A 20,126-nucleotide genomic window follows, 5' to 3' on the forward strand; every position below is an offset into this window, starting at 1 on the left:
AAAAACGAAAAGATTTAAAGTATTATTTTATATTTCCTGAAAAGACTATGTCAATATAAAACGAAAAGAAATTAATGAAAAAAAACTTTTTCCACAAAATAAGTTTTTCAAAGAAAAACAAAGAACACCATTAAACAAAAAATGGTCAAAAATAAAATCAAATAATCTACCAAGCGTGAAACTACCACGAATCAGCATCGATAAATAAATGAAATCCAAAACGAACAGAAATTACAATAAATAACCGAGTCAAACTCAAAACAAGCAGAAATTAACATAAGTTGGGCTCAAAACCCCTATGCCTTCTCAAGGCCAGAATATAATTTGCACTTTACTGAAAAAATACAAATGAATGTGCAATGTCAGTTTAATATACATATACTGATATTTAGTAATCATAATGTTAATATTATTTGATTTATTAAAGTTATAAAAGTAAAAATATTTATATTTTTTCAGTAAAGTGCAAATTATATTCTGGCTTGGAGAAGGCATAGGGGTTTTGAGCCCAACTTATGTTAATTTCTGCTCGTTTTGAGTTTGACTCGGTTATTTATTGTAATTCCTGTTCGTTTTGGGTTTCATTTATTTATCGATGCTGATTTGCGGTAGTTTCATGCTTGGTAGATTATTCAATTTTATTTTTCTCGTTTTCTATTTAATGGAGTTCTTTACTTTTCTTTGAAACACTCATTTTGTGGAATTTTTTTTAAATTAATTTATAGTAAAGACCTATGTGGGTACAATGTATTATTATCATTATTATTTTGTTTTTTGTTTAGACCAGGGCACTTTGTATCGAAGGAGTTGTCGTAGAAACTTCGAAAGGGGCTCATTCGATTGAAAATAGAAAGGGCATTATAGCACATTATACTACTACTAGTAGTAACAACTTACTGCAGCATCGAACCGCCGGAGGTCAACACAGGAGCTTACGTTCAGGCACGGGTCCATGGCCTTTATTTTGGCAGGGGTGGCAGTATCAACAGGGAAAAATGGGACATCTCCCCTCTATTTACAATTTTGTTTGAATTAAGTGAACTAGAACTAGAGCTAAAATTCTAAACTCTTAACTAAAACTAAACTAAACTAGAACTCTAACTAAAACTCTAAGCTAAGACTCTAAGCTAAAAAACTCTAAACTCTAAACTAAAAGTAAACTAGACTAGAACTCTAGAGTTTTAAACTCTAAACTAAAACTAAACTATACTAGAACTTCAACATAAACTCTAAGCTAAGACTCTAAGTTAAAAACACTAAACTCTTAACTAAAACTAAAATAAACTAGAACTCTAACAAAAACTCTAAGCTGAGACTCTAAGCTAAAACTCTAAACTCTTAACTAAAACTAAACTAAACTAGAACTCTAAGCTAAAACTCTAATGTAAAACACCAAACTCTTAACTAAAACTAAACTGAACTAGAACTCTAACTGAAACTCAAAGGTAAAACATCAAACTCTTAACTAAAATTAAACTAAACTAGAACTCTAACAAAAAAATCTAAGCTAAGACTCTAAGCGAAAACTCGAAAATCTTAACTAAAACTTAGCCAAAATAAAACTTTAATTAAAAATATAAGCTATGAATATAATATAAAAATATAAATTATAAACCGTAAATAAACTAAACTACAACTCTAAACAAAAATATAAGCTAAGATTCTAATGTAAATCTCTATACTCTTAACTAAAAATAAAATAAAATATAACTCTAACAAAAACTCTGAGCTAAGACTCTAAGATAAAACTCGAAACTCTTAACTAAAACTTAACCAAACTATAACTTTAAGTAAAATTATAAGCTATGACTCTAAGCTAAAACTCTAAATTCTGAACTGTAACTAAACTAAACTAAACTAGAACTCTGAATAAAACTCTAATCTAAGACTCTAAGCTAAAATCTCTAAACTCTTAACTAAAACTAAACTAAACTAGAACTCTAACAAAAACTCTAAGCTAAGACTCTAAGCTAAATAAAACTCTAAACTTTTAACTAAAACTAAACCAAACTAAAACTTTAAGCTAAGACTCTAAGCTAAAAATTATAAACTCTTAACTAAAACTAAACTAAACTAGAACTCTAACTGAAACTCAAGGGTAAAACATCAAATTATTAACTAAAATTAAACTAAACTTCAACTCTAACAAAAACTCTAAGCTAAGACTCTAAGTTAAAACTCGAAACTCTTACCTATAACTTGACCAAACTACAACTTTAAGTAAAATTATAAGCTATGACTCTAAGCTAAAACTCTAAATTCTGAACTGTAACTAAACTAAACTAAACTAGAACTCTGAATAAGACTCTAAGCTACTACTCTAAGCTAAAAACTCTAAACTCTTAACTAAAACTAAACTAAACTAGAACTCTAACGAAAACTCTAAGCTAAGACTCTAAGATAAAAAAAAACTCTAAACTTTTAAGTAAAAATAAACCAAACTAAAACTTTAAGCTAAGACTCTAAGCTAAAAACTCTAAACTATTAACTAAAACCAAACTAAACTAGAACTCTACCAAAAACTCTAAGAGAAGAGTCTGAGAAAAAAAAAAACCTCTAAACTTTTAACTAAAACTAAACCCAAATAAAGCTCTAAGCTTAGTCTCTAAGGTAAAACCTCAAAATCTTACCTATATCTAAGTTGTGGCTGAAAAGGATGGGTACTTCAATTTGTGAAATGGGTTTAGGAAGGTCACTAAGAAAAGAACTTGTTCTGAAATGGCTTTTGAAAAGTATTGCTTGGTGTTGGGCATTCAAAAAGCTGTAAAGTAAAGTTGTGGGTGAAAAGGATGGGAGCTTCAACTTGTAAAAATGGGTTTAGGAAGAAAACTAAGAAAAGAATTTGTTCTGAAATGACCTTTGAAAAGTATTGCTTGTTGTTGGAACATTCAAAAAGCTGTGAATTAAAGTTTTGTGCGAAAAGAATGTCTATTTTAACCTTTAAAATTGGCTTAGGAGGGACATTAAGAAAAGAACTTGTTCTGAAATGGCTTTGAAAAGTATTGCTTGGTGTTGGAGCATTCAAAAATCAGTATAGGTAAGTTATGGGTGAAAGGGATGGGAACTTCAACATGTAAAATGGGTTTAGCATGGACATTAAGAAAATAACTTGTTCTGAAAAGATATAATAAAGCCATAAAAAGTATTAAAAATGGGAGGTCAAGGGCCTTTGGGGCGCCGGGGGTCCTTTGCGGGTCTGGGGGGGCCTTTAGGGCCGGATGGCCCTTTGGGAGCCCTGTGGACCTTTGGGGACTGTGGGAGGGCCTTTGGAGGCCCGGGGAGGGCCTTTGGGGGTCGGGGGAGGGCCTTTGGGGGTCTGGGGTGCACTTGAGGGCCGATTGGGCCTTTGGGATCCCGGTGGAGCTTTGGGGACCGGGTGAGGGCCTTTGGGGGTCTGGGGGGCCTTTGGGAGCCCGGTGGTCTTTTGGGAGCCCGGTGGGCCTTTGGGGGCCCGGGGAGGGCCTTTGGGGGTCTGGGGATGGCCTTCGGGGGTCTGGGGGCCCTTTGGGAGCTTGGGGGACCTTTGAGTACCGGGGGCTTCCTTCGGGGTTGGGGTAGGGGGATTGGAACCCTTTAGGGTTGGGGTAGGGGGATCGGAACCCTTTGGGGTGGGGGTAGGGGACCTCACGACGCTGCTAAAATACAACTTGTGTATTATGACGACCACATAGTTTCACCCTCAAATTCTCTTCTAAAATCATCTTTTAAATCATCTTTTAAAATGTCTCTAACTGTTTTGCCGAAATAATTCAATAAAATGACTGAAACGATTTCGCCCAAATAATCCCTAAACGTAATTTCAGCGTGTTCCTTTTGTTTAGCATCTCTGCGCTGATACATTTCAAATTACTAAGAAACCTGATTCCCGCGCTAAAACAATTCATCGCTAAGATCTAAACATTCGCTTGGAGACAGTTCTCTTTAGAAACAACAAATTAATTTCCTTTCGTGTCAAATCAATTCTCTTTAGAAACAACAATTAATTCCCCTTTCATGTCAATCAATCAATCGTGACATCATCTGTCATGTGTGATCTAAACTTTGCCTCGGAAACATTTCTCTTTGGAAATATATCAAAGACATTAATTAACTTAGACGTCATCTGTCAGACGTTAATTAACCTTGCCCGGAAACAATTTGATTAATGACTCAATAATCCATGAAAGTGAGAAAGTTCCTGTTTTTCCATTCTCACTGACAAAAACCATAAACCACGTGGTTCTATGCCCATATATGGTGTGGTGACACGACCTCCTGAGGCATCTCTACTTTCCTTTCGATGGACATCATCGTAAAGAACACGGCAAATTCTTGGGGGAACATGGAATCAGATGGGGGAAAACTCTCCTGAATTTAGCTGATATTGATGATCTGATTTCCTAGATGAAAGTGTAAGCAAAATGAATATTTTTGGAGGTTTGAAGAGGTCAGGGTTCGAGAATAGGTTGAAAATTAATGTTAAGACGACTATATTGCTTGGACTAGGAATAAATAAAGGGAAAAGGGGATGTTGGGTAACGAGAAGATCGGTCAAGTGAATGGCCTGACTTACTTGGTTAGTGTTATTAGCTGGTCCAGGGTGTTTTTTCACTGTTGAAAAACGTTTGGTAGAATAGGAAGATAAGACTGCAAACCAGATTAAAATATTGGAAGCTGCGGTGATGGCGGATGTTTTCCAGATGAATTATCAGCGGGTTATTTTGGATACTTTTCTCACTGACCGTATTTCAAGCAATAAGCTGTACAAAAAATGGGGTTCTATCCTGCTATCTAGGGCTATATTGGTTCTATCCTGCTTTCTAGAGCTATAATAGGAGAAAAGCTGAGATGGCTAAAAAACATTTTTCGGATGAAGAATGACAGATCGTAAAAGAACATCCTTTTTGACTATCCATCTATGGCCAAACGAAATTCAGATCGTCCCGAATGAGGTAGCAAGCGGTCGTTTAAAACATTTATAGGAAATTGGAACTTCTTGGAGAGGTATAAAGAGGGAAGTTTAGAATAAATTGGAATGGAAGAGAAGCGTGTGCCGCTGTCTTGGCCTCAGGCCGTATGGAGTTGTTAGTAATAGTATTAGTAGTCTAATATTTGGTAGGTTTTGATTAGTTTGAGTTTTAGCCACTCTATATGTGTATATGCTCTTAAATTGTTTTTATTATTGCTTGTTGTACACAATTCCAATATGAAAAATAATCATTTTTGTATCACAACAGTATACATAGGCCAAATCTGGTAATTTCTAAACATTTCAGGTTTTAACGATTGCTTTTAATTTTATGTGAAAAATCTAGTTTTTATTTGATATCTGATTGCAAGAAATGTTTCCCAGATAAACTTTTACTAAAAAAAAATTAAAAAGTTGATAAAACCAAAAACAAGCATAAATAAAGTCGTACAATAAGTCAAAATTAAAACAAAAATATATTACTGTGAATATAACCTAAGATCTCTTCTGTTTATCTTCTTTTAATCTTTTGCCACGTCTGCTTATCATCTTGATTGGGATAAGTTTTGCAGCCCCAGCAAAGCTTGTCTTCTTTCCCAGCCGACTGACTAGGCTTTTTTTTATTCCTTGCCCTTTTTCTTTGCTTTTCAGTACCTTTGCCAACAGGTCCGGTAACAACAGTAGCAATAATCCTCTCATCCTCAAGCCTAGTCATTCAAACAATTGATGCGTTCTCGGGCATTGTATTTTGAGAGAGGAATTCTCTCTCTCTGTTTGTCCCATTTCTAGAGGAGCCTTTCATATTGGTGTCCAGACACTCAGATTATCCAATCATTTCATGTTGGATACTTACCCCATCGTGATGGTATCAAAGAGCACTGAAGAATAATACAACACACCAAATGCAACAGGCAAAAGGTGTGTAACCTCCCCTTTCACTGAGTTCGCCTCTGGTTAGCTAACGGAAATCGACGGTTAAGGGCTCGGCACATATAGCTGATTTCGAGAACCGATTTCAGCATCAGTGGAAAAACGATAGCGGTAAGAAAAATTTGTTGTGCGAGATTTTCAAAACAAAAAATCATGGACACAGACAGCCAAATAGAGTGTATTTATAGTTGCATGATTGATCTCAGCTTAATTCTCAGTTTAGTTCTCAGCTCAGTAGCGGGGTCTTTCACCACAGACATCTCTGGCTGACTGTTTATTTGTATCCCAATTTTTTTTTGTGATGATCATGATGAAAATTGGCGCTGATTTTGTAAATCGGCGCCGAAAACTAGAAAAGTTTTCAAGCTCAAATCGACGTCGTTTTAAAATCGGTGCTGATTTGGAAGTCAGTTCCCGAAATCAGCTACGTGTGCCCAGCCTTTTAGTGGTAATCTCAACCTTGACGAAGTTTCCCATTGCCTTGCGCAAGCAGCTGATCTGAAAGGGTCCTATTAAAACACTTTATTTTAACTTCCCTTTGCGCTACGTTACGTCGATAGTAAAGGTTTCCTTATTTCACTTAATTCAAACAAAATTGTAAATAGAGGAGAGATGTCCCATTTTTCCCTGTTGATACTGCCACCCCTGCCAAAATAAAGGCTATGGACCCGTGCCTGAACGTAAGCTCCTGTGTTGACCTCCGGCGGCTCGATGCTGCAGTAAGTTGTTACTAGTAGTAGTAGTATAATGTGCTATAATGCCCTTTCTATTTTCAATCGAATGAGCCCCTTTCGAAGTTTCTACGACAACTCCTTCGATACAAAGTGCCCTGGTCTAAACAAAAAACAAAATAATAATGATAATAATACATTGTACCCACATAGGTCTTTACTATAAATTAATTAAAAAAAAAAATTTCCACAAAATGAGTTTTTCAAAGAAAAGTAAAGAACTACATTAAACAAAAAATGAGCAAAAATAAAATCAAATAATCTACCAAACGTGAAACTACCACAAATCAGCATCGATAAATAAATGAAACCCAAACCCAACAGAAATTATAATAATTAACCGAGTCACACTCAAGACAAACATAAAATAACATAAGTTGGGCCCAAAACCCCTATGCCTTCACAAGGCCAGAACACAATTTGCACTTTACTGAAAAAATATAAATTTTTTTACTTTTATAACTTTAATAAATCAAATAGTTTTAACATTATAATTACTAATTATCAGTATATGTATATTAAACTGAATTCATTCATTTGTCTATTTTTAGTAAAGTGCAAATTATATTCTGGCCTTGAGAGGGCATAGGGGTTGTGAGCCCTACTTATGTTAATTGCTGCTCGTTTTGAGTTTGACTCGGTTATTTATTGTAATTTCTGTTCGTTTTGGATTTCATTTATTTATCGATGCTGATTCGTGGTAGTTTCACGCTTGGTAGATTATTTGATTTTATTTTTGACCATTTTTTGTTTAATGGTGTTCTTTGTTTTTCTTTGAAAAACTTATTTTGTGGAAAAAGTTTTTTTTTAATTAATTTCTTTTCGTTTTATATTGACATAGTCTTTTCAGGAAATATAAAATAATACTTTAAATCTTTTCGTTTTTTCAAGAATTTATAGTTTGGCCTGCTATTTGTATGCTGGAGAAAAATTTTCACCAATTTTTACCATTATACACCCTTTTAAAAATCTGGACACAAATAGTAGTGTTTAATTTAGTTTCATACCTCCTCTAGTTGACCTTAAATGGAAAACTTGATGCCATTCGCAAAAAAAAATCTGTTTACTTTCTTTGATAGCTTGGATATACTTACGCTATTTTATGTTGGTTAAATCTTAAGAGCAGAAGTAGCCCCGAAAGTTCGAACATAATGCCCTCAGTCGTTCTTGGGATAAATTATTGGGAATTAACATTAACACAGTGCATTTTGATTTAATCTTAAGGCAATATTTAGTTTTTAAACATAAAGGTAAATGGAGGGTGGGTGTGGGAGGGGGATTAATTTCCCTCCAATCCCTTTTGACTATTAAAAATGGTATCAGCCCTTTCTATTTTCAATCGAATGAACCCTTTTCGAAGTTCCTACGACAATTCCTTCGATACGAAGTGCCCTGGTCTAAAAAACAACAACAAAAAAAAAAATACATTATACCCACATCGATCTTTACTATAATTAACTAAAAAACACAGGTTTTTTTTAACTGACAGTAAGGATTGACATTAAAACTTAAAACAAACAGAAATTATTCCGTATATGAAAGAGGCTGTCCCCTCCTCAACGCCTCGCTCTTTACGCTAAAGTTATTGTTTAAAAAATAAAGTTGTGAGACAGAGTCAAACTTTAGCGTAAAGAGCGAGGTGTTGAGGAGGGGACAGCCCCTTTCATATAAGGAATAATTTCTGTTCCTTTTAAGTTTTAATGTCGCTCCTTACTTTCAGTTAAAAAAAAACTTGTTTTTTTTAGTTACATTCTGAACGTTTTTGAACTAATACAGCTTTGATATTGGCTCACTGTACATGAATAATTAAAATAAAATTCGCAAATTAATTTTCTTATTTTTAGTTAAGTAGCTTCCTCGAAATTTTGTTCTAAGGCAACTAACAAATTTACCTATTTAACGAATTTGTATATTTGTGTGTTTTCATTAAGTATATTAGGGAGTTCGCTCCCTAGTCAATGTCTCGCTCTTTACGCTAAAGTTCGAATTTTGTTCGAATCACAAGCCCCTCGATCACAAAGGCCTGTTAATTAGAATAGATAGCTCTTTTGCAAGTACTAAAAAACTTTAGTACGAGGTATTGACTCTCATATACGTAATAATTTCCGTTCGTTTTAAGTTTTAATGTTGCTCCTTATTTTCAGTGGCAAAAAACTTGTTTTTTTATTTAACTTCTGATCGTTTTTTAAATAATGCTCGGAAATCTGGCGCCTCCTTCATGGAAATGTTCTTTCCCCCAAGGAAATATCCTCCATGGAAAGATCCTCCCCGTAACCCCCACACCACCCCGACCCCCCCCCAAGAAAAAAATTACTTGTGAAAAAACATGTATACTTCCCAATAACCAATACTAGCCTATATGTAAACAATGGGCAAAGTTTATAACTTGCAGCCCTTCCCCCGGGAATTGTGGGAGATTAAGCCATCCTCAAAGACATATTAATTAGGTTTTCGACTATTCTGAACAAAATGACTATCTCAAAATTTTAATCGGGTGACTTCGGGAAAAAATGAGCGTAGGAGGGGGCCAAGTTGTCCTCCAATTTTTTAGTGACTCGAAAAGGACACTAAAGCTTTTCATTCTCGTTTGAACGAATCCTATCCTAATGTTTTAGGATCACTGGATTGGTACGATCACGGATGGGAAAAAAAAGAAATACATAAGCAACCGTAATCTTTATTTTGACAAAAAATACGAAATTTCTTATTTTTGCACATATGAGCTTGAAATTTCTAAAGTAAGGTTTTCTGATACGCTAAATCTGATGGTGTGATTTTCATTAGAGTAAATGACTTTTAGGGGTTGTTTCCCCCTTTTTTCAAAAATAAGGCAAATTTTCTCAGGCGCTTAACTTTTGATGGGTAAGACTAACCTAATTACAACCCTTACCCTAAGGGCGTTGAGGGTGGTTGTCATCCTCTAAGACCTAATTTCAAGAACTTTCAACTACGTTAAACAAAATGGCTATCTCAAAATTTTGATTGGATGTTTCTGGGAAAATAGTAGGCGTGAAAGGGGCGTTAGTCGCTCTCCAATCACTTTCAACTATTAAAAAAGGCACTAGCCCTTTCAATTTCCAATCGAATGAGCCCTTTTGAAGTTTTTACGTCAACGCTTTCAATAATATCTTTATATGCCCCCCAGGGGTTACTTACAACCCTTGCCCTGATTGCTGGGGGGGGGGGTTGTCATCCTCAAAGACCTAATTTCCAGAACTTTCTGCAACGTTGAACAAAATGGCTATCTGAAAATTTTTATTGGATGTTTTTGGGGGAATGGTGGGCGCGAGAGGGGGATTAGTTACCCTCCAATCACTTTCAGCTATTAAAAAGGGCACTAGACCTCTCAATTTCCAATTGAATGAGCCCCTTTTTGCGGTTTTTACGACAACTCTATCTATAAGAACCTTATATGCCCCCAGGGCATAACTTACAACCTGTGCCCGGGGGGCTATGGAGGTTATGTCATCCTTAAATAAATAATTTCCGGAACTTTCAACTAAGTTGAAGAAAATGGCTATCTCTAAACTTTGATTGAATGTGTTTGGAGAAATGGTGGGCGTGAGAGGGGGGTTAATTACTCTCCATTCGCTTTCGACTATTAAAAAGAGCAATTTCAATTTCCAATCAAATCAGCCCTTTTTGAAATTTCTACAACAACTTTCTATATAAACCTTATATGCCCCCCGGGCATAACTTACAACCCTTGCACTGAGGGTTCTGAGGGAGTTATCATCCTAAAAGATCTAATTTCCAGACCTTTCGACTACTTTGAACAAAATGGATATCTCAAAATTTTGATGGGATGTGTTTGGGAAAATGGTGGGCGTGAGAGGGGGGTTAGTTTCCCTTCAATCACTTTCGAATATTAAAAGCACACTAGCCCTTTCAATTTCCAATTGAATGAGCCCTTTTTGAAGTTTCTACAACATCGTTTTCTATAAAAAACCTTATATGCCCCCGGGGCATAACTTACGACCCTTGCCCTGAGGACTGTGGGGGTGGAGGGGTTGTCATCCTTAAAGACCTAATTTCCAAAACTTTCAACTACATTGAATAAAATGGCTGTTTAAAAATTTTGATTGGATGTGTTTGGGGAAAAGGTGGGCGTGAGAGGGGGGCTAGTTACCCTCAAATCACTTTCGAGACTATTAAAAAGGGCACTAGCCCTTTGAATTTCCAATTGAATGAGCCCTTTTTCAAGTTTCTACGACAAACATTTCAATAAAAACTTGTATATCCCCAGGGCATAACTTATAACCCTTGCCCTGAAAACTGAGGGGGGACGGTTCTAATCAAAGGTGTAATTTCCTGAACTTTAAACTGCATGGAACAAAATGGCTATCTCAAAATTTTTGATGGATGTTTTTGAGGAAATGGTGGGGTGGAAGGGGTGTTAGTTGTCTTCCAATCACTTTTGACTATTAAAAAGGACACTAGCCATTTCAATTTCCAATCGAATGAGCCCTCCAGTTTCTACGACAACGCGTTCTGTAAAAACCTTATAACCCCCAAGGGCATAACTTACAACCCTTGCCCTGAGGGCTTCGGGGGGGTTGTCATCCTTAAAGAGCTAATTTCCAGAATTGTCAACCGCGTGGAATAAAATGAACATCGTAAAACGTTAACTGGCTGCGTATGGGTAAAAAGTAAATATGGCAGGGGGGTTAGTTTCCTTTAAATCGCGTATACCAATGGAAATCAACACTAATCCCCTCAATTTATGATTAGACGTACCTCGTTTCAAACTTCCACGGCAACAACATTTATAAAAAAACCTTATATACCCCCAGGGCATAACTTACAACCCTTGCCCTGAGGGCTGTGGGGGGGGGGGGGTTGTCATTCTCAAAAAACTAGTTTCCGGAACTTTCAACTACGTTGAACGAAAGAGCTATCTCAAAGTTGTTACTGGATGTGTTTGGGGAAAAGGTGGGCGTGTGAGGGGGGGTAGTTGCCCTCCAATCATTGTCGACTATTAAAAGGGTACTATCCCTTTGAATTTCCTATCGAACGAGCCTTTTTTGAAGTTTCTACGACAACGCTTTCTATAAAAAAAACCTTATATGCCCCCAGGGCATAACTTACAACCCTTGCCCTGAGGGCTGTGAGAGAGTGTCCTCCTCCAAAACATAATTTCTATCTGGAAATCAACTACGCTGAACATAATGGCTATCTCAAGATTTTGATTGGATGTGTTTGGGGAAAAGGTGGGCCGGAGAGGGGGGTTAGTTTCCCTCAAATCACTTTCGACTATTAAAAAGGGCACTAGACCTTTGAATTTCCAATCGAATGAGCCCTTTTTCAAGTTTCTACGACAAAGATTTCAATGTAAACTTATATGCCCCCAGGGCATAACTTATCACCCTTGCCCTGAAGACTATGGGGTGATTGCCCTGCTCAAAGGTATAAATTCCTCAACTTTAAACTGCGTGGAACAAAAAGGCTATTTCAAAATTTTGATTGGATGTATTTGGGAAAATTGTGGTCGTGGAAGGGGTGTTAGTGGCCTTCGAATCATTTTCGACTGTTAAAAAGGGAACTAGCGATTTCAATCTCCAATCGAATGAGCCCTTTTTGAAGTTTCTGCGACAACGCGTTCATTAAAAACCTCATATGCCCCCAGGGCATAACTTTCAACCCTTGCCCTGAGGGCTGTGGGGAGGGTGGGGGGATTCTCATCCTCAAAGAGCTAATTTCCAGAACTTTCAACTACTTTCAAAAAATGGCTATCTGAAAATTTTGATTGGATGTCTTAACATTTTGAGGGCGTTAGAGGGGGGTTAATTGCCCTCCAATCACTTTCGACTAATAAAAAGGGTACTAGCCCTTTGAATTTCCAATCGAATGAGCCTTTTTTGAAGGTTTTACGACACCGCTTTCTATACGCTGAACAAAATGGTTATCTCAAGATTTTGATTGGATGTGTTTGGGGAAATGGTGGGCGTGGAAGGGGTGTTAGTTGCCTTCCAATTACTTGCGACTTTTAAAAAGGGCACAATCCACTCCAATTTCCAATTGAATAAGCCCTTTTCGAAGTTTCTATGACAACTTCTTCGATACGAAGTGCCCTGGTCTAAACAACAACAACAACAAAAAAATAATACATTATACCCACATCGATCTTTACTATAAAAATGTCAAGCCTTCCAATCACTTTTGACTATTCAAAAGGGCACTAGGCTTTTCGATTTCCAATTGAATGAGCCCCTTTTGAGTTTCTACGATAACACTTTCTATAAACACCTTATTTGCCCTCAGGGCATAAATTACAACCCTTACCCTAAGGGCTGTGAGGGTGGTTGTCATCCTCTAAGACCTAATTTCCAGAACTTTCAACTACGTTAAACAAAATGGCTATCTCAAAATTTTGATTGGATGTGTCTGGGAAAATGGTGGGCGTGAAAGGGGCGTTAGTCGCTCTCCAGTCACTTTCAACTATTAAAATAGGCACTAGCCCTTTCAATTTCCAGTCAAATGAGCCCTTTTGAAGTTTCCATAACAATGCTTTCAATAAAAACCTTATTTGCCCCCAGGGCATAACTGACAACCCTTGCCCTGAGAGCTGGGGGGGGGGGCTGTTATCCTCAAAGACCTAATTTCCAGAACTTTCTGCAGTGTTGAACAAAATGGCTGTCTGAAAATTTTGATTGAATGTGTTTGGGGGAATGGTGGGCGTGAGAGGGGGGTTAGTTACCCGGCAATCACTTTCAACTATTAAAATGGGCACTAGCTCTCTCAATTTCCAATTGAATGAGCCCCTTTTGAAGTTTCTACGACAGCTCTATCTATAAAAAACCTTATATGCCCCCAGGGCATAACTTACAACTTTTGCCCTGGGGCTCGGGGGGGGGGTTGTCATCCTTAAATAAATTATCTCTAGAACTTTCAACTAAGTTGAAGAAAATGGCTATCTCTAAACTTTAATTGAATGTGTTTGGGGAAATGGTGGATGTGAGAGGGGGGTTAATTACTCTCCACTCAGTTTCAACTATTAAAAAGAGTAATTTCAATTTCCAATCACGTGAGCCCTTTTTGAAATTTCTACAACAACTTTCTATATAAACCGTATATGCCCCCAGGGCATAACTTACAACCCTTGCACTGAGGGCTCTGATTGGGTTATCATCCTAAAAGACCTAATTTCCAGAACTTTCGACTACGTTGAACCAAATGGATATCTCAGAATTTTGATTGGATGTGTTTGGGGAAATGGTGGGCGTGAGAGGGGGGTTAGTTTGGGGAAATGGTGGGCGAAACTTACAACCCTTGCCCTAAGGGCTGTGGGAGGTTGTCATCCTCAAAGACCTAATTTCCAGAACTTTCAACTACGTTGAACAAAATGGATATCGAAAAATTTTGATTGGATGGGTTTAGGGAAAAGGTGGGCGTGAGATGGGGGGGGGGGGATAGTTGGCCTCCAATCACTTTCGACTATTAAAAAGGGCACTACCCTTTGAGTTTCCAATCGAATGAGCCCTTTTTCAAGTTTCTACGACAAAGCTTTCAATGAAAACCTTATATGCCCCCAGGGCATAACTTACAACCCTTACCCAAAGGGTTGTGTCATCAAAAGGGGAGTGTCATCCTCAAAGATATAGTTTCCGGAACTTTCAACTACTTTGAACAAAATGATATCTCAGAGTTTTGATTGGATGTGTTTGGGGAAATGGTGGGCGTGAGAGGGGGTTAGTTGCTCTTCAATTACTTTCGACTATTAAAAGGACACTAGCCCTTTCAATTTTCAATTAAATGAGCCCTTTTTGAATTTTCTACAACATCACTTTCTATAAAAACCCTTATATGCCCCCAGGGCATAACTTACGACACTTGTCCTGAGGGTTGTGGAGGTGGAGGGGTTGTCATCCTTAAAGACCTAATTTCCCATACTTTCAACTACGTTGAATAAAATGGCTATCTAAAAACTTTGATTGGATGTGTTTGGGGGAAAGGTGGGCGTCAGAGGGGGGGTTATTTGCCCTCAAATCACTTTCGAGACTATTAAAAAGAGTAATAGCCTTTTCAATTTCCAATCGAGTGAGCCCCTTTTGAATATTCTACGACAAATGTTTCAATAAAAACTTATATGCCCCCAGGGCATAACTTATAACCCTTGCCCTGAAAACTCTGGGGGGACGGTTCTAATCAAAGGTATAATTTTCTGAACTTTAAACTGCTTGGAACAAAATGGCTATCTCAAAATTTTTAATGGATGTTTTTGGGGAAATGGTGGGTGTGGAAGGGGTGTTAGTTGCCCTCCAATCACTTTCGACTAATAAAAAGGGCACTAGCCCTTTGAATTTCCAATCGAAATGAGCCTTTTTTTGAAGTTTCTACGACAACGCTTTCTATAAAAAACCTTATATGCCCCCCGGGCATAACTTACAACCCTTGCTCTGAGGGCTATGGGGGGGTGGTCATCCTCAAAGGCCCAATTTCCAGAACTTTCAACTACGTTGAGCAAAATAGCTATCTTAAAATATTGATTGGATGTGTTTGGGAAAAGGTGGGTGTGAGAGGGGGCTTAGTTGCCCTCCAATCACTTTCAACTATTAAAAAGAAACTAGCCCTTTGAATTTCCAATCGAATGAGCCTTTTTTCAGGTTTCTACGACAACGCTTTCTATAAAAAACCTTATATACCCCCAGGGCATAACTTACAACCCTTGCCCTGAGGGCTGTGAGGGAGTTTCCTCCTCAAAAACATAATTTCTATCTGGAAATCAACTACGTTGAACAAAATAGGTATCTAAAAATTTTGATTGGATGAGTTTGGGGTAAAAGTGGGCGTGAGAGGGAGGTTTGTTGCCCTCAATTCACTTTCGACTACTAAAAAGGGCGTTACAGGGGGGTTAGTTGCCTTCCAATCACTTTCGACTATTAAAAAGGGTACTAGCCCTTTCAATTTCAAACTGAATGAGCCCTTTTTGAAGTTTCTACGACAGCGCTTTAGGTAGAAACCTTGTATGCACCCAGGGCAAAACTTTCAACCCTTGCCCTGAGGGCTATCGGGGTAGTGTCATCCTCAAAGACATAATTTCCGGACCATTCAACTGCGTTAAACAAAATGGCTATCTCAAAGTTTTGATTGGATGTCTTTGGGGAAATGGTGGGCGTGAGAAGGGGGTTACTTGCACTCCAATCACTATTGAGTATTAAAAAGGGCACCAGCCCTTTTTAATAAAATAAAATACCTTATATGCCCCCAGGTTATAACTTACAACCCTTGAGGGCTCTGAGGAGGTTATCATCCACAAAGACCTAATTTCTAAAACTTCTAACTACGTTGAACAAAATGGCTATCTAAAAATTTTGATTGGATGTGTTTGGGGAAAAGATCGGCGTGAGAGGGGGCGGGTTAGTTGGCCTCCAATCACTTTCGACTATTAAAAAGGGCACTACCCTTTGAGTTTCCAATTGAATGAGCCCTTTTTCAAGTTTCTACGACAAAGCTTTCAATAAAAACCTTATATGCCCCCAGGGCATAACTTACAACCCTTACCCAAAGGGTTGTGTCATCAAAGGGGGAGTATCATCCTTAAAGAAACAATTTCCCGACCCGTCAACAGCTTTGAACCACACGATTATCTAAAAATTTTGATCGAATGTGTTTGGTCAACTACTAGACACGGAAGGGTGTTAGCCGCATTCTCATCATTTTTAACCGCTAAAAAGAGCACCCGCCATTTCTGTTTCCAATCACATGAGCCCTTTTTGAAGTTTCTACGACAACGCTTTCTATAAAAACCTTAGGAAAAATTTTGAGGAGTCTCCTCCTCAAACATAAACATAATTTCTATCTGGAATTCAACTACGCTGAACAAAATGGCTATCTTAGATTGTTGATTGGATGTGTTTGGGGAAATGGTGGGCGTGGAAAGAATGTTAGTTGTCGTCCAATCAATTTCGACAATTAAAAAGGGCACTAGCCATTCCAATTTCCAATCTAATAAATCCCTTTCGAAGTTTTCTTCTACAACTCCTTCGATACGAAGTGCCCTAGTATGGAAAAAAAATAATTCGATACAAAATCCCCCAAAAATGTTTTGGGGAATGGTGGGTTTTGAGAAAGGTTAGTTTTCTTTCAATTACTTTTAACTATTAAAAAGGGCACTAGCCCTTTGAATTTCCAATCGAATGAGCCCTTTTCCAAGTTTTTACGACAGCACTTTCTATAAAAACCTTATATGCCTCCCGGCATAAATCACAACACTTGTCCTGAAGACCATGGTGGGAGTGTTCAGCTCAAAAATATAATTTCTAGACCTTTCAACTGCGTTGAACAAAATGGCTATCTCAAAATTTTGACTGGATGTGTTTGGGGAAATGGTGGGCATGGAAGCGGCGTTAGTTTCCATCCTATCACTCTCGACTATTAAAAAGGACACTAGCCATTTCAATTTCCAATCGAATGAGCCCTTTTGAAGTTTTTATGACAACGTTTTCTATAAAAAAAAAACCTTATTTGCCCCTAGGGCATAACTTACAACCCTTCCCCTGAGGGCTTTAGGAGGGTTGTCATCCTCAAATACCTAGTTTCCTGAACTTTAAACAACTTGAACAAAATGGCTATCTCAAAATTTTGATTGGATGTGTTTTGGGAAAAGGTGGGCGTGAGTGGGGGGTTAGTTGTCCTCCAATCACTTTCGACTATTTAAAAAGGCACTAGCCCTTTGAATAGCCATTTGAATGAGCCTTTTTTTGAAGTTTATACGACAATGCTTTCTATGAAATTAATTAAAAAATCTTTTTCCACAAAATAAGTTTTTCAAAGAAAAGTAAAGAACTCTATTAAACCAAAAAAGAAGAAAAATAAATCAAATAATGTACGAAGCGTGAAACTACTTCAAATCAGCATCGATAAATAAATGAAACCCAAAACGAACAGAAATTACAGTAACTAACCGAGTCAAACTGAAAACGAGCAGAAATTAATTTAAGTTGGGCTCAAAACCCCTATGCCTTCCCAAGGACAGAACATAATTTGCACTTTACTGAAAAAAATATAAATGTTTTTGCTTTTATAACTTTAATAAATCAAATAATATTAACATTTTGATTACTAAATATCAGTATATGGATATTATACTGACTATGCACATTTATTTGTATTGCACATTCATTGCAAAAAAAAATCAATACATTGTGCCAGCATCGTTCTTTACTTAGGCAGCGCGATTGCGCTGCCCATGATCGACCGATGACCCAAAAAAAGCAGGTCACCCCCAAATGGGGTAGAAAGAGGCCATTAGAAAGGAAATTGGAACTTCATGGGACAGAGTAAAGAATCAAGCTATGAACAGATTAGGGTGGAGAAGATATGTACTGGCCTCTGATGGCTCGGCGCTGCAATGAGTTGTGAGTAATATTAGTTGTATCAATTGTTTATATTCATGGCGATGAGAAAGAGTACTAAGGTTAGTTTAGTTTTCTTATGAAAAATGTGATGTTATTTGATATACGAGTTTTGCACAAATGAACGTATGATGCTGACGGCATAGCTCTATCTTAATGAAACATAATTGACATTAGATTATCAATAAGGTCTGTTTTGTCACAATTTAGGTTGCTTAAATCCACTTCGTAATCTAATTGTTTATTTTTGTGTTAATAGTTGTTACTCTTGCGATGAGTTCAGTCTCAATTAAATCTTCTCACTTTCTTATAAATGGAAATACAGTATATCTCTCTATGTGGATCGGTTTTGTTTTGTTTCGTTTTTTCTTCTTCTTTTTACCTGTAAAATATGTACATCAAGTAAAGGGAATTGACTGAAATAATATATATCTGTTGTAGGTTTATCAAGTCACGTCCATTCACATGATGCCAGTCAAATGAATATGAAAGGAGTGTTTCTCCATGTTTTGGCCGACGCCCTTGGTTCAGTGGTTGTGATAATATCAGCGTTAATTATTTGGCTCACGGAATGGGAGTATAAGATGTATATTGACCCAGCTCTGAGTGTGGCTCTTGTTCTTTTGATTACTTGCTCCTCTTGGCCCTTATGTAAGTGCTCCTGGATTCAAGCTCTTCCTTGCATTTACCTCTTTCTTTATCAACATTGCCTTCAAAGATATTAATTGTCCAAATATAGTTTGTATAACTGGCCATATATTTTTGTGACAAGTCTTTTTTAGTAGTATCATCGTTATCGCGGCGAGCTTGGTTTCTAGTGTCCTTACTGCAGACGGCCTCCTTTATTGTGGTCACCAGTAATCTGTGCTTACTCTTCTTAGCTTCCTCTTCTTTCTTTTCTCTTTTTATATTCTGTGCCTGGCAATAAGAGAACTTAACATTGGGCAAAAGATTGTTTCCTTCCATTTGTTTTTTTTAAATATAAAAAAAAACATGTATGCTATACTCAATTCTCTGTATTAACTCTATTAAATGTCTACTTTCGCTTGTGCTACTAATTAGAGGCACATATATTGAGAACGGTGATCCAGTGAGCTCAATTTCGCATTAAAAATAGTTTTACTATTCATTATTATTCTTGAATAGCTGTAAATTAACGGAAAAAAAAGAATTTATTATTATGATGCTTGTCAATTAAGTTCGAGGATTCGTTATGTTAAGACTATTAAATACAAGAACAAGTTTTTTCTGCTGAAAGTCAGGAGCAATATTGAAACTTTAAACAAACAAAATTTTTCCTTATATGAGAGGAGTTGCTCCCTCCTCAATCCTTTGCTCTTCACGCTAAATCTTTTAGAAGCCTGTAATTAATTCTAATTTAAACTGCCGTTGTGTTTCATAAGTTGTTCTTAAAGAATTGGAACAAAAAGTCAAATTATAGCGTAGAGAGCGAGGTATTGAGGAGGGAGCAATCCCCCTTATATACAGAACAATTTCTGTTCGTTTTGAGTTTTAGTGTTGCTCCTTACTTTCAGTTGAAAAAACTTGTTTTTTTTATCTAATTTTTGATCATTTTAATAATGCCGGGAAATCCGGCTCCCCATTCATGAAAAATTCTCTTCTCCGTGGAAAATTCCTCCATGGAAAGTTTCTCCAGCGACTTAATACCCCCCCCCCCCAGGAAAATTCTCTCGGACAAATACATCCTCGTTGAAAATCCCCAACGGAAATTTCTTGGGGACGATTCTGCCTGAAAAATTCTCCTTAGCATACCTTCATTTAAAAGACTTTTTTCTGATTGTTTTTCAAATCATGCCGGAAATCCTCCCCCCCTCTCCGTTTAAAATTTCCCCGGGAGAGCCTCCCCCAGTGCAAAGTTGCTCCCATGGAAAATTTCCCCGTGGAGAATTTCTCTCGTAGGAAATCCTCCCCTCCCCCCACGGAAAACATTCAGATACTTTCAATCTCGCCGAAAATTCCCCTCCCCCCATGGAACATCTCTATACGTAAAATTGAGACGGCAAAGACCTAGTAAGACATGTAAAAAAAATTTCTTAGGCTATAGAAATTCTGGCGAATTCTCCCAGTGTCAAAATTTCCCCTGGAAAGTCCACTCTTGGAAACTCTTTTCTCTACAGAAAATGGGCAAATCTCATAACTTAT

At 37.3% G+C, this 20,126-nt stretch overlaps 1 protein-coding gene across 2 annotated transcripts in view; it reads left to right on the forward strand.

The window, feature by feature from the left end:
• ZnT63C (solute carrier family 30 member 1) overlaps nt 1-20,126 on the forward strand; it is a 179,567-nt gene that overhangs the window by 99,516 nt on the left and 59,925 nt on the right. For both annotated transcript variants that reach the window (XM_089108153.1, XM_089108154.1), the window contains exon 6: nt 18,405-18,614. In XM_089108153.1, coding sequence (XP_088964279.1) covers nt 18,405-18,614 — 210 coding nt within the window. The remainder of the gene's footprint in view (nt 1-18,404; nt 18,615-20,126) is intronic.

Source organism: Artemia sp. Qi Xiang Cuo, chromosome 2 (assembly GCF_049724085.1).
Source record: "Artemia sp. Qi Xiang Cuo chromosome 2, ASM4972408v1, whole genome shotgun sequence".
Taxonomy (NCBI): Eukaryota; Metazoa; Arthropoda; class Branchiopoda; order Anostraca; family Artemiidae; genus Artemia; species Artemia sp. Qi Xiang Cuo.